General features: G+C 39.2%; 1 protein-coding gene across 2 annotated transcripts in view; it reads left to right on the top strand.

Annotated features, from left to right (window-relative positions):
- CDH6 (cadherin 6) overlaps positions 1 to 18311 on the top strand; it is a 132819-nt gene that overhangs the window by 86166 nt on the left and 28342 nt on the right. For both annotated transcript variants that reach the window (XM_066374007.1, XM_066374017.1), the window contains exon 3: positions 17156 to 17450. In XM_066374007.1, coding sequence (XP_066230104.1) covers positions 17156 to 17450 — 295 coding nt within the window. The remainder of the gene's footprint in view (positions 1 to 17155; positions 17451 to 18311) is intronic.

The following is an 18311-nucleotide window of genomic DNA, read 5'->3' as shown; positions in this document are numbered from 1 at the left end:
TATTAAGACGACAATGTCATATAATCCTAATGAGCACGCTAAGTGTGTCAATGTTCATTCCAAACCCCTCTTTCCATCAGGAAGTGAGGAAGGGGCTGACAGAAGTACAGTGTTCCCCAGATGCTAATAAGAGTTTTTTCTCTTATTGCCATAATTGATAAATAAGTAAAAGTAACAAGTATTCTCAAAGGCCAATGTGTGGCACCAAATTTGAAATTATGTGACCTAGAACAAGAAAGGCAGCATCCCAAAATATTTCACTGGAAAAATATTTATAGCTTCTCCCAGTTTTCCATTCACAGAGAATGAATGTACTTAAGGAAAGAGAGGCATTTGAAAAGATTAAAATGTATACATGTGTGAAATATATGAATAAATATTTGAGGTGAATTGATGTATTTCAGAAGACCTGAGGGCAGTAATAAAGGCATAACAAAAAGCTTGAAATATCACTCTGGATGTGGGATTTAATGCTGACTAGAGGGAACTGAGATTGGAGTTAAGAAGGCAATTGAAGAAGTTATCTCGGCTATGGCATTTTCGAATAGATTTGGAGAGAAAATGCTTTTCATTCATTCAACAATTACTCAGCAGAGAGTGTAAAGTTAATAGCATAGGCAGCCTGCCTGTGTTTGAGCCCCAGCTACACTGTGACTAGCTGGGTATGTTGAGCAAGTTATTTAACCTCTCTCTGCCCTCCATTTCTTCAACTGTGAAATAAGGGGAGTAATAAAGTTATTGAGGTGAGGATTAAATAAGCTAATACATAGAAACGGCTTAGAGCAGGGTCTGGCATGTGATATTCACTAGTGAGGCACCAAGGGAAGACCAGTACAAGACAGGAAGGCACCCTGCCATCAAAGAACAGAAAAGGTGAAGAGAAGGAAGAACCAACAGTTCACAGAACCTCCCACTAATGTTCTGTCTCCTTCAGGGAAGTCAAGCGTTATGGGCCAGATGATGGTGTCAAAGCAGCTAAGGTACCTGCAAATATGATTAATCAACTGCAATTCAGAAGTTTTCTTTATTATCCCAGCCAAACAAAAAATGAAATGCACACCGCAGTCACATTATTTGATGATCTTGGTAACTTTTGTAAGTCCTCCTATTGAGGCTACTTATCATTTATTTCATTTTTAAACATCAGTTTATACCACAATTGGGAATTTACATTATTTAAATTTCTATAAAATATTAAGAGTCTGGTTAGGTTTGTTTATTTGTTTGTTTTTCAATAAAAAGTTTAATAGCCTGACCAGGTAGTGGCACAGTGAATAGAGAACTGGTCTGGGATGCTGAGGACCCAGGTTTGAAACCCAGAGGTCACCAGCTTGAGCGCAGGCTCATCCAGCTTGAGAGTGGGCTCACCACCTTTAGCACAGAGTCACTGGCTTGAGTGTGGGGTCATAGACATTACCACATGGTCGCTGGCTTGAAGCCCAAGGTTGCTGGCTCAAGCCCAAGGTCACTAACTTGAGCAAGGGGTCATTCGCTCAGCTGGAGCTCCCCCACCCCTGGTCAAGGCACATATGAGAAAGCAAGCAATGAACAACTAAGGTGCCACAATTATGAGTTGATGCTTCACATCTCTTCCTTGTCTGTCTGTCCATATCTGTCAGTTTCTCCAACTCTCTCTTTTTCTCTCTCGGTTAAAAAAAATGTTTTGTTTTTGTTTCGGTTTGGGGGAGGTTGTATTTTTCTGAAGTTGGAAATGGGAAGGCAGTCAGACAGACTCCCGCATGTGCCCGACCAGGATCCACCTGGCATGCCCACCAGGAGGCGATGCTCTGCCCATCTGGGGCATTGCTCTGTTGCAACCAGAGCCATTCTAGCACCTGAGGCAAAGGCCAAGGAGCCATCCTCAGCACCTGAGCCAACCTTGCTCCAGTGGAGCCTTGGCTGCGGGAGGGGAAGAGAGAGACAGAGAGGAAGGAGAGGGAGAGGGGTGGAGAAGCACATGGGCGTGTCTCCTGTGTGCCCTGGCTGGGAATTCAACCCAAGACTCCTGCATGCTAGGCCGATGCTCTACCACTGAGCCAACCAGCCAGGGCCAAAAAAATGTTTAATGCATCCAGCAATTCAAAAAATGACTACAATACTTCAAGTATATTAATGCTTTAAGTTGAAATTTCATAATTAAGTTGAAATAATTTTATAATCTCCTTATAGAATTGAACCAAGGTTTTATTATGGGAAAACTACTCTTGGTTTAATTGTTTAATTATCCCAAATGTTTCACCTTTTAGAGAAAAATAATGAAGTTTTTATTTCAGGGTGAATTTTGACCTTCAATAATTGAGTAGTGATTTATATTGGATCCCAGGGCTGTTCTTTTGATTAGTACTTTAGATATTAAGTTGGTATCTTTGAATACTTATATCTTTGTAAACTTTGCAAGACCCTCGACTACACGTCTTGCTAACCTTTGTATCTTTCAAGGTGCTTAGCACAGAGAGGGTTTGTACATTGGAAACAGCCAAATAATACTTAATAAAGCTGCAATGACCACAAAAGATAAAAATCTGCTGTAATATCTAAATACTGCCTTCAACTTTATTGATGTGAATGGTTTGATATGAATATCATTGATGGTGCTTTGTGTCATTGAATTGACAACTGAAAATCTAGTCTTTAAAGTTCAAGGATATATTAGGTAGTGAACACATAAGCCAAATTTATTATGAAAGTCTTTCTATGGAAACTACCTCTGAAATTTTCACATCAGAGTGACACAAATATTTATGATACCATAGAAGAAAACTCAGGCTTCCTTAGGACAGACCAGAGGAACTAAGACAACACAGTTGCGTATGCATTAACTAACAAGAAGGATAAAAAGGAAATATATAGCAAGTAATATCATAAAAGTGGGTTCCTTTAAGACACTTACAAATGAAAATTAGATATTATTTAGGGTCTCAGTAGAAGGAAGTTTGAAACAAAATGAAAAAAAGCAAGAATTAATCAATAGAAAACAAATTTCTCTTTCTTAACATTCTTAAGAAGGTAAATACTACAGACAATTCAAGTGCTCGGTAAAAGAGAAATCACTTAAGACCTGAGAACGTTGATTGCAACGATTCACAAAAAAATCAACTATAGACAGAAACGTGATAATATAGGAGAGAAAGAGTCTATATAATGACTAATTCTTCTTACTTTTTACCAACTATATATTCTTCTAATGAATATATTTTTAGTTCTCACAGAAAAAATAGTCATCTTTCAAGAATGATCTCATCTCAATTGTTTCTACTATTTATAAGTATAATTAAGAAGAGAAACATGAAAGAGATGGTGCAAAGAAAATTCTGTTTGAAAATGCAGTTATGCAAAACTTTGTGTCATTGGCTGCTTTTATTTTTTCTTGTCATACACAGGAAGCCTAAGAATCTGGCTCATTTCCTTACTGAATCTGTAGCCGAGGGCTTCCTTTTTTTCCCAGTGAGGGTAAACGCCCTCTTGGATGAGAGTTTCCCCTTTAGAAATCAAATGAAGCAATTTTTTTTTGCATCTTCTCTAAGTTTGAGATGATTTCCAAATAAAAGTTGGGGGTTTTTTTAATTGAAAAACAGAAATCAAGCCCTGGCCAGCTGGCTCAGTGGTAGAGCGTTGGCGTGGCATGTGGATGTCCCGGGTTCAATTCCTGGTCAGGGCACACAGGAGAAACACCCATCTGCTTCTCCACCCTTCCCCCTCTCTTTTCTCTCTCTCTCTCTCTCTCTCTCTCTCTCTCTCTCTCTTTCTCTCTCTCTCTGTCTCTGTCTCTTACCTACCACAGACAAGGCTCTATGGGAGCAAAGTTGGCCAGTGCAATGAGGATGGCTCCATGGCCTCCGCCTCAGGTGCTACAATGGGTCCGATTGCAGCGGAGCAATGCTCCAGATGGGCAGAGCATCACCCCCTAGTGGGCATGCCGGGTGTATCCTGATTGGCCACATGCAGGAGTCTGTCTCTCTGCCTCCCCGTTTCTCACTTCAGAAAAATAAAAAACAGAAATCAAGTAAGGCAGAGTAGATGATAAGAAATTCCTCTCTTATCCTGTTTGTATCTTGATTATTCTATCCATTCTCTCAATTGAGTGTATTCTGTAAGAAGAATAAAACAAAGGAGCTGTTTACCCTGTGTTAAAGCTATGATCTTGGTAATTACCAATCCACCTGCCTCTCAAAGGGAAATATAGTTTTTAAATTAAATTAAGAGAATTAGCTGACCTGGGCAAACTTGAGTGGCAGTACTTTATCCAGTTTTATCCCCCTATCAACGGTCACTTACTCAAGTGAATCCTGGTGTGAAGCAGACCGTCAAGCAACCTCTGAGGAAGGGGAGGGTGCAGGAGGGGTCAGGACAGCGCAGAACACACAACACAAGGGGAACCATCCCCTGATGGGTCAAGAGGCTGCACGGATTGTTTCAGGAGAGTTCCAGAGCAGAAAAGTTGGCATGAACTAAGGAGTGATGATAATATTGCCTCACGTTTTGTCAGGCACTACCGTTTAGGAAGTGCTCTCACACATACAAGTGTTCCTCCAGTGATTCTCATAAGCACTCCTCCACTTGAGGAAACCAAGTCCCAGAGGGGTTAAGAGACCACAGAGCCATTGCCAGCAGGGTGCCAAAGCGGGGGCTGGCATCCAGCTTTCTGTGTGCTTAAATCTAATACTCTGCCCTTATAGCACATTACTAAGATATTAAGGTAGCCAACAGTGTGATGGCAAGTGAAATAGCTCAAAGGCTCAGGAGCTGCAGTGTTCAAGTTCATGGCACTAGCCTCACTCTGAGAACGTTTACTGGTGTAGCCACGGGGATAGTGCGCATCTCACTTTACTGATTGTTTCACAGTTTCCTTAAGGAAAAAAAAATTCAAATTATTTAAGAATTTATAAACTGGTTCCCAGGCAAGAAAAACTAATAAATGATCTCATAATCTTCTCTCCTAGAATGATTCACCATTATTTCCTTGAGTGTATGAGTAGTTTACAGAATTCAATTTAATCATCGTTTACTGAGCACATATGGGAGGCTTGAGAGTTATGAATTTGAATAAGAAATAGTCTCTCCCTCAAGTAAACTACTTGTTTTATAAAGATGTGGCTTCAGTTTTTTTAAATCCTAAATGAGAGTCAACATAAGATTATTAGAGCCAATATAATTTTTACCTTTGAAGAAAAACACATTTTGGTAAAAGTTCATTAGCTAGAGAGAAACATAATGTTTTAAATGTTCTACTGTTTGAATCATCATGTCTCAAAGGTCTGCATTTATCTGTTAATATTTTCTTCCGAAGTGTGGTGTCAGAGAGGGAGAGAGGAAGAGAAAGAGGGAGGGGCCAGGAGAGTGTGTGTGTGTCCTTAGATCTATTGATTGCTGAAGAGATTACACTACAAGGCAAAAAGCAGGATTATAACTGGTGAGTTACAATACCTTACTAAATCAATTTTTGACTGGGTATCTGGCTCTCCATGTGATTTACCACTGGCCTTTTGAAAATGAAAACGTTAGACTAAGCAGGAGCTGAGACTAATGTCTCAGTCTGCGGAAGACCTTGGACATACAGAGCCAAGCACGAGGCAGTAAACAATGCCTTTTTGGGGAAAGAACTTCATGCAGTGAATAAAGCAAAAGGCATTTGTTTAATTGGTAAGTCCCAAATGGACAATAACATCTATTACAGTTTGTATCATTTGTGCCAATAGAATTTACAAATAATGTACCCTGGGGCCTAATATAATAAACACAATGAATCCAGAAACTCCTGTAATCATTGTAGGAAGTGTTGCTTGGCAGTATGCACTCATGTGAGTGAACAAAGACTCTGGAGTCAGACAGATCTTGGTCCATCCTGGCTCTGCCCTTAATTTGAAGTAAGTTACTTAACCTCCCTGGCCTCAGGTCCTCAGAAGAAAATAGAGAAAGTAATGCTTATATCCCGGAGTTGTTATGAGGCTTAGTTGATGTAACACACTAAGCACTTATGCAGTACCAGACACACTGTAGGTGTCACGAAGGGTTAGTTTTTTTCTCTCTCTCTTCACAGGGATTCTTGAAGGAACACATAGTTTTAGTTCACCTTGATTCCAAGAGAAGGAACTACTGTCTTAGTTCTCTATTTCTGCTCTAATAAGTTATGCATACTTAGTGGCTTAAAACAGTACAAACTTATACTCTTGCAGTTTAGAAGTCAAAAGTCTAAACTGGATTTAACTAGGCTAAAACCAAGGTATTTCCAAGGTGTCCTTCTGGAGGCTCTAGGGAGAATTCCTTGCCTTTTCCAGCCTCCATAGGCCGCCTGCATTTCTTGGTTCATGATTCCTTCCTCCACCTCCAAAGCCAGTAGAGTCTCATCTTCAAATCAATCTCTCTGCTTCATTGCACATTTCCTTCTCTGACTCCCTACCTCTTTCCCTTATAAGGAGCCTGGTGATTTTACTGGGTTCATCTGGATAATCCAGGGTAATCTTCTGACCTCAAAACCCTTATCTTAATCATATCTGTAAAGTCATTGTTGGGATGTAAGGTAACGTAGCCCTGGTTCTGGGAAATAGTACATGAACGTCTTTGGGAGAACCATTATTCTGCCTAGCACAACTACTATAGCACTAAAGTTTTGTTCATTTAATAGCCACTTTGGTACTTTGGGCACTAAATTCAAGCTATTGAGTGCAAAAGATAAATGTCAAGGACATTAATAAATTTCTCCTGTGCTTAGATTTAAATTGTTTTTCACTTTTAGCATTCTTCCACATAACAGAAAGTCTTTTTCAGTGGTTATTAAATCTAACAAAAGATAAAAGATTGAATTGAGTGGGGTCATGTGTTATCTCTGCAAATGCAGAGCCCTTTATGGTATTATTTGAATGATTTTGTGTGTGTGTGATAGAGACAGAGAGAGTCAGAGAGGACAGATAGGGACAGACAGACAAGAAGGGAGAGAGATGAGAAGCATCAATTCTTTGTTGTGGCACCTTATTGTTCATTGATTGCTTTCCCATATGTGCCTTGACCAGGGGACTACAGCAGACTGAGTGACCCCTTGCTCAAGCCAGTGACCTTGGGCTCAAGCTGGTGATGAGCTCACGCTCAAGCTGGCAACCTTGGGGTCTCAACCTTGGGGTCTCAAACCTGGGTCCTCCGTGTCCTAGTCTGACACTCTATCCACTGAGCCACTGCCTGGTCAGGCTTATTTGAATGAATTTTAAAAGTTACAAGGTACATAATGAGAAAAAAGATGTGAGGAGAGAAAGATGAAAGATAAATAGACAGATGATAGATAGATGATAGATAGATGATGATAGATAGATAGATAGATAGATAGATAGATAGATAGATAGATAGATAGATGCTCTCAGTGGAGGCAATTTTGTTCCCCCCAGAGGACACTTGGCAAAGTATGGAAACATTTTTGGTTGTCACAAGTTGAAAGATGCTTCAGGCTTCTAGTGGGTAGGGGTCAAGGAAGCTGATATATAAGACAGGTACCACTACAAAGAGTTATCCAGCTCAAAATGTCAATGGTGTAGAGGTTGAAAAATCCTGAATTATATCTCTGTAAGTTGGCACTTAAAAATTGTTTGGGGCCTGACCTGTGGTGGCTAAAGCGTCGACCTGGAATGCTGAGGTCACCGGTTCGAAACCCTGGGCTTGCCCGGACAAGGCACATATGGGAGTTGATGCTTCCTGCTCCTCCCCCACTTCTCTCTCTCTCTGTCTCTCTCTCCTCTCTCTTTCTCTTTCGCCCTCTCTCTCTCTCCTCTCTAAAAAATGAATAAGTAAAAAAAAAATTAAAAATTGTTTGGTACATACAGGAGGAATACAAGATGGGGGAAAGTACAGTGTGTAAAGGAGGGATAAACGGTGATGGAAGGAGACCGGACTTGGGTGCTGGATGCACGAGACAGTATATAGATGATGTGCTATAGAATTGTACAGCTGAATGAAACCTGTATGACTTGACTAATCACTGTCGCTCCAATAAATTAAATTGGAAAATATATATATTGTTTGATACAGAGTAAGCCTTTAATGAATATTCATAGAACTGAATGTAAACACCCAGAGAAAATATCTGCGTTGTGGTTAACAAATTAGACTGAGGTGTCAGACACCTGAGCTCAAATTCTGCTTCTGTTGGTTGTAGGAGTCTGAGAAGTTACTTAACTTCTATCTTGCCCCCATTTCCTCATTGGCTAAGAGAGGAAAGGAAGAGATTCATGATGAGTAAAAAATTAAATAATCTATGTAATAAGTTCAGCATATTTTCTAGCCCATAGAATGAGCTGAATAAATGTCTGCTATTATTATTTTTCCCAAATCCCAGCCAGACCAATTGCCAAATGATGAATAATATAAAGAATGCTTTAAAGATAAAATACTTCCACTATTTAAAATCCACCCAATTATTTATGTTGTATAGAAGAAAATAATTTTCTCAGGTCATTAGAGGAGGCAACACAGTATAAACAACAACAAAAAACAACATAGGATATAGAGATAGCTCAATCCTAGGTTTTGTCAGAGAAAAAGAGATTTCCCATATTCTTTTAGGTCCATTTAATATACCAACAGATGGACCTGGCCAGGTAGAATAAAACTCACTAATCTCTATTATGCATGTCATCACCAGAAAGTATTGGTGACAAGCTCAGGGCTGCAAGTCATGCTTCTACCCCAGCTATCTTCTCAGATTTATTGTGGGAACCAACTCCCCCTCCCACCCAAACTCACATAGTGGGGCATCCCTGAGCCCAAGGGAGGAATTTCACATTGCTGGCTATTGAATCCTACACACACACAGCACTGTGTGTATCAAAGTCATTTTACTGCCCTGAGACAGTGTATCTGAAGTCCTTGGAGGGGTGTGGGGAGCAGGGGCAAGTCTGTGGGTAAAGGTGAAAGCAGAGTAGTTCTTCCCTTTTCCCTTTGGGGCAATCATGCAGTGAAGGAGAAGCCCATTTTAGCCACCAGGAGCCTTTCAAAGCTTCTCCAGGGCAAAAAATAGGTGGATGGTCCTAGAGATGGTACCTACCAAGGAAAAGCCAACTCTGTAGCCACAAGCATATGTGCCAAGGGCAATGAAGGAGTCATCAGGGCCTATGTGATAGCGATGGGGAAGGCAGGATGGAGTTGGTCACCTTGAGCCATAAGGAGCTGAGATCATGATTCCACCTGCCAAAACTGCAGATACCAGTGAGGAAGGTCATGGATGAAAGATACTGTCTAGAGACCAGCAGGCCGGAGGGCAGTACAAGGACTATCCTTGGTTCCAAAAGCCCCCAAATTTCTCTCTGGTTCAGGACATGTGGCTCTCTCTTCTTCATACATTCAGATGTCATTTTGGACTGGATCAGGGGCAAGGGGAGAAAGCTGAAACCAGAAAGACTAGGATTTATTTAAGAGTTATCTAAAGAGATTGTGTTATTGAATCAGGAAGGCTTTATTGGATTGCACTAAATTATTGACTCAATATTCAACCTAATACAGAGTTCCTGATATTCAATGGGATTAGAGCTTGACAGATAAGCTATTTAATAAAGGAAGGGAGCTACTATCTTTTCAGGGACCACTTCTATAGTTTGTTACTAAGGAAGTTTTCTGAACATGTAGGGCACTCCCAAAAATAAGGGAGCTGCACCTTCCCTTGCACATCTGGGTGCAGTGTGAGGAAATATGGAATCGTGCAACTCAAAGGAAAAAGTGTTTCCATTTTAGCTGACACCACTGCTTTTGTCACCCCAGGCAACCACTCAAGCCTTCCTCTGCTTCCGCTGAGCCCGGAAACTATGCCGTGCACTCATACTGGCTGCTAAGTCATTTTCTCCCATTAGTAAATCCAAACTTCTCCAAGAAGTCTTCCTAAACCATCAAAGACCAAACACGTTTCCTGATTCCACCTTGTCCAACTTACAAGTTCCTTCTGTGCTGTTCTCCATCTTTTCATTTACCTTTTTATCCCTAATACTTAATAAAACTACTCAGGTGTCTAATTTCTGCTTCTATTCTGCACCTTTTACAAGCCTGTGTTGCAAGTTTGTAGACAGGTATTGTGTTTTTTATTTCCCGCCTTATGGAGCTCCTCAAGACAAGAAGTGTTTTAAAATGGTATTGGCTGACAGTTAAATTATGTTTATTTTGGAACAATGTTTCCATAAAATGGAGCATATTTCATTCATTATCCATTACTTTCAGCAACAGGATGATACTTGAAATATGGTTCAGTAAAATTTTGTTGCTACTTCACCCTTGGTAGGTGACTTCTGTCCCAGTACTGAGTGTAATTACAGTGGTCAGTGTACTCAGTGGACTTATAACTTTTTTGCTTTTTTCATCAAATACAAGTGAACTTATTATTGAATTGAGGTTGAATTGATTAGTAAAGAAATTTTTTTTAGATCTGAGACATTAAATTGTATTCCTCTCTCAGACTACTCAGATTAGATCATGTGCCTAATGTTTGGTAAATAAACTGCTAAATTATCTGGCAACTTCAGATACATATATTCTTGATACATAGAGTTATCCTAAAATAGAGTGAGAAAGGGGATTGATTGCCTTCTATGAGCCAGAAACTTCATTGATTATTGATATTTTATCCACTTTTATCTTTATAACATTCATTCATTTATTCTTTGCAATCATCAGTTATTAAGGGTCTATAATGTGTGTTAGATGCTAATAATACAGAAGTGAGCCAGAAGACTCGGTGCCTTCCTTCATGAAACTTGCAATCTAGCTCTTTAATGATTAAAACATAAAAACAGCTGTGAAACAAGTCATCAAAAAACAGAATTCACCAATGGCTACACAGGGAATAAATTGAGAGTGCACAGCTAGAGAATCTAACTTAGACTAGCAGTTTAGGGAAGTCTTTCTTGAAGAGACAAAGATTATGCAGACCTGCTATGTGAGTTGGATTAACCAGGTGAAGATGTTCAGAATGACTTTATGCCAAGGAGACCATATGCAGGAAGGCCTAGATGTGAAAGAGACTAAGAAACTGCAGGAAAGGCCCTGGTTGGGTAGCTCAGTTGGTTAGAGTGTTGTCTTGATATGCCAAGGTTGTGAGTTCAATCCCCAGTCAGGGCACATACAAAAATCAACCATTGAATGCATAAATAATTGGAGCAACAAATCAGTGTGTGTGTGTCTCTCTCTCTCTCTCCCTTCCCTCCATTTTACTCTCTCTTTCTAACATCAATAATAAATAAAGAAAAGAAAAAGAAACTGCAATAGGAGAGTACCCTGCCAAAGAATGTGAAAGAAAGAATGGTAGCTGATGAGACTAGAGAGAGAGGCAGCACCTGCAGTGCAATTTAGATGCCATGATAAGGAGTGGGAATGAGGCTTTATCCAGAATAAAGAGAAAATACTGAAGGGTTTCATTAGAAGAGAGTGTCATATTTAGAGTGTTGTTAGTGTTGTAGTCACTTAAGTTGGTCTAGCCACAGAGAGGGAAGGAAATTGAAAGGATGCAAGACTGCATGTGTGTTTGGAGGCCATCAGTGCAATAGATGAATGACAAGTGGTGGTGGCTTGGACCAAGGTAGCACCATTGGAAATGGAGACAAGTGAGTCAAGATATAGGTAAGAGGTAGAATTGACAGGAGTTGGTGGCCTAATAAATGTGGGATTGGAGGCAGAAGGGAGGGTCTGTGATGACTCTGATGGCCCTTAGGGAGATGAGACATATAAGAGGAAGAACAGTTTTTAGAGAGAAGGGAAGAAGGTCAATTGGGAAGTTCTGAGAGTAAGATATTTAAGAAACTTGCCTAGGAATCAACCGTATCCTTGACTTTGGACCTCAGGAAAATGGTCTGCCCGAAGTTGTGTATAGATTTGGGCATCACTGGCACAAAAATGATAGTTAAATACAGGAAAATAGGTAGATGATCTCATTTGAGGAAAGTATGTGAAATGAGGCAGGACAAGATCCCCAGTCAGGGCACATACAAAAATCAACCACTGAATGCATAAATAAGTGGAGCAACAAATCAGTCTCTCTCTCTCTCTCTCTCTCTCTGTCTCTCTCCCTTCTTTCTATTTTACTTTCTCTTTCTAACATCAATAATAAATAAAGAAAAGACAAAGAAACTGCAATAAGGAGAGTACCCTAGACCAAAGAATGTGAAAGAAAGAATGGTGGTCTAAGACATAGACCTAAACTTTGAAGGGACAACTAAATTAGGAATAGCTAGCAAAGTTAACTATTCTGAGTTCTGCATTATAGATGGCAGAATGAAAACTAAAATAATTTATCTAAATAACAAGAAAGTCAGACCTAACTCTTTTCACCCTCAAAATCTACCTTCGTGTTCACAATGCACTTATTGAAGTACGTTTCTCTGAGCTATGCCTTCTGTTAAGCATTTTACATACATTATTTTACTAATTTTCAAACAATGTACATGCAAACTAAGTACTACTGTTATTCCTATCATGTAGATGAGGAAACTGAGACTTGGAGAAATGGACTAAGTTCCCCAAGGTTATACAACTTAGTACCTAGCATGAAATTACACTCATTTCTTCCCCTTGTCCAAGTCTGTCTTATCATTATGATTGTACTAGCTAAGGCAGTGGTTCTCAAACTTGAGGACTCATCAGAATTACCTAGAGAGTTTCTTAAAACACAAACTACTTGGCCCACTGAGTTTCTGGTTCTGGAGATAGGTGGGGCCTGAGAACTTGCATTTTTACCTAATCCCACCAACTTGCCACCATTATATGCTGTCACTAGTCATCTGATTTGTAAAAATAATCATCAGATATCAGTTAACTCATGCTAAATCATTAACACTTAAATATAGCATATTAAAAAATGCAATAGAAAATTGCATTAAAAGATACTTTTATTTACATAACCCTATAATCTCTATAACAGAATTTACTTCTAATCCCTGCCATATACTGCAAGCTAGGTTGAAATTCTTCCAGACATAAATTCTACCCAACCAGCCTTTACAACATCAGTATACTTATTAGCATTATGTAGAGAAACGTATGTATACCTACAAATATTCATATATCTACCTCAGTTGAGCCTTAATTTGTCCTAACTCAATCGTAGATTTTCCTAATTTAAAACGATTTTCAAGCTATTTAACACAAAGGTATTTTCTCTCTGCTGTGATACCAGTTTCTCCACCTTAATCCCAGTCAAACATCTTTTCATTACAGCTGTTCTCTGCTTGTCCTATGCCATTTCAGATTGGAAACCACTGCGTTTCTTAAAGACCCACATTGTACCTGCATTACACTCTATGAACATATAGCCACAATCCAATTATTTTATTTCAGGAAAAAACAAAACATATAATTCCTACCCTAAACTTCCTTCAGGTTGTTGTAGGCACTTCCTTATGTGTGCCATGTAGGTAAGCTTTTGTTTAGATTTTATTTTCAGTCTAAACATATACTGAGAAGACTCAGTTTGGTTGGTTCCTGACTCGTAGTGACCCAGTGACAAGTAATAAGAGGAATGGGGCAGCAATCGCAAGGGACGTACACCACTAAAGTCTGTACACGTAGTGTCATACCTCTGAACTGGAGTTAAAATCAAGTCGAAAGTTGGCACAAGTTGTTGGTAAAAAGGTGCTAGTGCTGCTTTGGTGACGCTCTCCTTGGGGCCACGTCCACAACCCAAATCTCTGTGTTTATTTGCCAGGCACTATACTTCAAAAATAATAATAATATTGAATCAACAGAACAACAAACAACCAAGAATTCCTTCTGGAAAAAATTCCATAGGTATTGCAAAGTCCTGCCAGCATCAGATGAGATGTGACTTTCTGCGGGAAGCAGATAATTTTTACTTGATGGTGAATCGTTAAAAGTGAACCAGATGATTAAACTTAATGGAACAGCCACATTAAACTGAAATTAGTAAAAACATGCCTCCGGCAGCCTACAACCTTTTATTTGTTGTTGTTTAACTCCTGCCTTTTACAGTGGCCATGATGGATGACATCACAAAAGAAAAAGTCTCATTAAAATCCAAGTGCTCAATAAACCCCAAACGTCTGCCTGTCACCACCACCCCTCTCCCTGGCACTGATGTCTCGTGTTCCCTCTTTTCTCCAAGAAGAGAGGAAAGAATTGGTCCCAGGGCAGCTCAACAGAGGGGAAAAAAGTGGGGAAAGAATTAGACAAAAGCTTCCAGAGGTTTCCGCGCTGTGCACTCCATCAGCCACAGACTCTGCACTTGGAGGGGGTGAAGTTAAGTTGCTTTATTATCACACAATGCCTGAGTGAAGAGATGCTTTTTTCCCACTAGTTTTCAAATACTGATAAATCAGGATCGGGATCGGGAGAGCCATCCCTGTTCACCCTCTTAGTTGGTGTCTCACTGCCCTTCCACACCGTCTCCAGTGTTTGTTCTATAAGTCATTGAAACGGTCTCCCCTGACAGCGAAAAATAAGTTTCTGATTACTTTTACCTGAATAAATCTTGTGGCCAGATGTGGTATTCACCTACTAAGTGTGCAACAATTACATACTGGGAGTGATGAAAGAACGGGCCAAGGGGAGTCTATAATCGAGTGGAATGCAGAATATAATAAATCACAGGAAAAATGGCAATTGCCTCCTGGTGGAAGAATACTGGCTTTTGATAACAGATTTCACCTTAGAGACTCCATGTATTTGCAAGATTGGGTTTTCAAAGTCCTCACAACAAACTTCTCAAAGTCAAAAGAAGAGCAAACACATGCTTATTATAAACTCAAAGTTAATGAAAGTAATGATGTCTTGGGTGTGTAAGGAGCTCTGTAATATATAAAACACGTGTGCTTTTATCACAAGTTTATGTAGAGATTAATGTAATATTTATATATAGGCTCTCATTAGATCCTCAAGACAGCCTTGTCCTCTAGCTCTTATTATTTTCATTTTACTGATAAGGAAACTGGCAGAGGGAGGTTGGTTGGCTCTGCTGCGACCCTACATTTGGTGGGGAAAAGAATGAGCAAGACCTGTACTTAGGGCTCCGGGTGCAGGGCACCCACACTGTGCCAGGATGCTAACCATAGCTGCCCTGCAGCCAGGACCCAGTGGGCAGTGATGTTGGTTTCGTTACTCATGAGTTAATGAAATAGCTTTTTAAGAGCTCTCTTTAGTCATTAGAATTTGACGGTGGAGAGTTAAACTTCCCCCAGTGGCTCTTTCTGTGTAATCACAGTTTCAATGTTTTCTTAGCATATCACATTACACAAATCAGGGAGTACTCTTGTTTTACATTTCTTATTGCGTTCATCTCACTTCTAAGCAATTTCCTCCCCATTCGCATTTATCTTCCATTATTTCTGTCAAATTGCTTTCAAGGCTACTAATTGCATGAATAATACTCTCTTCCTCAAATCCTGCCATTAACCAGCATTAGCTGTGTGGCATTGGACACAGTTTCCCATCTCTAAAACCCGGGAGGTCACACCCAGCAATCTATAAGACCTCTTCTTGCACTCAAATTTGAATCTGATGCTTGCACATGAGCTGTGTAATTTTGGAAACACTACATAAAATGGAATTTCAGTTATCTTGACTCTGAGACAACAGATTCAGTTAGCTCCTGTTTCCCAAACTGTGTTTTCTAGAAACTGTTTTGGGGAATATTAATATGGATCACACTCTGAAAGGGTTCTTTACATAAGAGAGTTCAGGAAAGCTCAGTTAAGTAAAGTCAAGCACAATTTTGAACTGTAGACATTCACAGCTTTCATATGCTAATTGGCACTGGTTGACTCTGAGAAAGAGGCAGAATATGAAGTATCTCCCAAATGTATTAAACCACAGAACCCTTTTGAATCAGCGTTTCGTATAAATGATGTTCGATGTGATATACTTTTAGAAAGGCAGGGTTACATTATTTTAAAAATCCCTTTTTAAATCCCTTGAAATTCTACTTTCAAATGTTTATATAGATACTATTAATACTATACAGTATTAATTTCATGGAGTTGGTTTACCCATTGCTATTGTTGCCACAAATGTTGTAACGGGGCCCATACTCTGTTCAGACAGAGTTGAAATAAGGTAGAGATTAGCAGCCTTCACACTGAAACTAACTTGTCTGTATGCAGCTGATACTTATAACTGGTATCTGAAAATAGTTCTCCTCAATTAAAAGTACTTTTTGAATATTTGTAAATAGGGTTAGATTGGAAGACCTATGAGATACTGTCTAAACTTTTGCTGAAATGGGAAAAAGGGACCATGGGAAATAAGAGGAAGTCAACACTTTGGAAATGATCTTTGGGGTAGGTAACATGGGCTGCTCTCCAAGTTACAATCATCCTCTTCCACTTCAAAAGGATCTTCACATTCATTTAAGTCAGTCCTCTACCCAGACCCACTACACTGACTTTTCATCTTATTACAGCCCCTGCTTAACTACCTTCTGGGCAGGACTCCACTACTTCATAAGACAGACCATTCAATATTCAATTTTAGGCTGGCTCTACTTTTCAGAGGTCCTTTCCCATGTTAAACTAAGATCTAAGTGTTAACTGTTCTTACTCCAATGACCTTGTAAATTATCTAGTCAGGTGGTTGTCAAGCCAATGTCCACAGCAGCACTTAAGATGTTCTTCAAATGCTTCGAGTTGAATTTCATCCATCCATTCACAAATAAATACATTAATTTCATATTTACATAGAAAACTGATTATAATCTCCATCATGTTAGATTCAAACAGATTTATTGGCTTCCCTATATTTAGTAGAGAGGCAGAGTGTACCCAGGTCTCTCTAATTCAAAAACCCAAATCCTTTCTTCAGTAATAGATTGTTTCCCTGATGTGTCTGTGAACATAAAAGTGGGTGGTAGAGTATATTAGTAGAACCCAAAAGCTGCAGTGAAAAGTTTCATTCCAGCCAGTCTAACATGTCCTTGGGCACCTTGTGATTGCTCTGGCTTTCAGTTTTCCATTTTTTCAAATAAAGATTACTCAATGTCCTCCAAGCTCAGTTCCAGCGCTGGAAATTTCTATGATGGTAAAAAATCATGTTCATTAATGGTATTGACTATCAAAGGTTTAAGTAATAGTAAAAGAAAAAAAAACTGTATCCCTTAGGAAGGATTGAATGAAAGCATGTATTGTAAAGACAAACAGTTTAGGATCACACTTTTGACTTTTACTTTCTTTAATTTTTTTTCCTATACTAGTTACATTCAGACCAAGATAGAGGAGATGGATCACTTAAATATATCCTTTCAGGAGATGGAGCAGGAGATCTCTTCATTATCAATGAAAACACAGGGGATATACAGGCCACCAGGAGGCTGGACAGAGAAGACAAACCTGTTTACATTCTTCGAGCTCAAGCTGTAAACAGAAGGACGGGGAGACCTGTGGAGCCTGAGTCTGAATTCATCATCAAGATCCATGACATCAACGACAATGAACCAATATTCACCAAGGAGGTTTACACAGCCACTGTTCCTGAAATGTCTGATGTCGGTGAGTGAGATGTGATTTCAACCATGCAGTGCGTCTCCTCTAGTACATCAATTAAACACAGAATCCCATGAGTGACATGTACTGAGTTGAATAAATATATATGCTAAATTCTAAAAGTATCGTATTTCAAACCATCTATTTGTAAGTACCCCTGTGTTTCCTAATATTACTCTAGTCTCATTTTATTATTATTTTTTAAGAAAACTGCCTTTTCTCTAAGGACGAGGGCATGAAAAGTGTCAGAATGAGAGAAGGGAGAAGACAGACCATTTCATCTACTTCTTCCACTCTAAATTCCTGCTCTAGTTCTTGGGCTGAAAAACAGCTTTCCTCTCTTGGCACATATTGGCATTAGGCGCCACGTAATAATCTCCCCAATGGAAAACAAAAGCCGGGATTTACAAACTAAAGAGGAATGACTGTTGCTTTAAGTAACTGTGTATTTGGAGAAGAGACTCAGGAAATTTTACTTTAATCCATAAAATATATTCAAAGGATGTCTAGGAGAAACACCCTTTACTAATTGGTAGAAATAAAGACTTCTACGACATTAATATGGTAAATCAATATTTTGTGCAAATTTCTACTAATTTTAAAGTTAATATGTGTGCATTTAATTTGGTTAGACTGGGAGAAGTTAAATAGAATTTCAACTAAGAAAAAGAATCCTACTGACATTATTCAGCCACATTAATATACTTCATGGGAGACAAGGACAAATATCCAACTACTTGTGTAAGGGTTATTATAATTTTCACTCAATGTCAAATTCAAAAGGGCTAAATTACATAATAAAATGTTTTTATAATTCTGAGTCATATATCAGACCTGTTTCAGTTCACAGTTCTAAGACTTTGAAAA

Source organism: Saccopteryx leptura, chromosome 1 (genome assembly GCF_036850995.1).
Source record: "Saccopteryx leptura isolate mSacLep1 chromosome 1, mSacLep1_pri_phased_curated, whole genome shotgun sequence".
In the NCBI taxonomy this organism is placed as follows: Eukaryota; Metazoa; Chordata; class Mammalia; order Chiroptera; family Emballonuridae; genus Saccopteryx; species Saccopteryx leptura.
The sequence above is the reverse complement of the archived record's forward strand: the minus strand, read 5'-3'. Positions and strand labels throughout refer to the sequence as shown.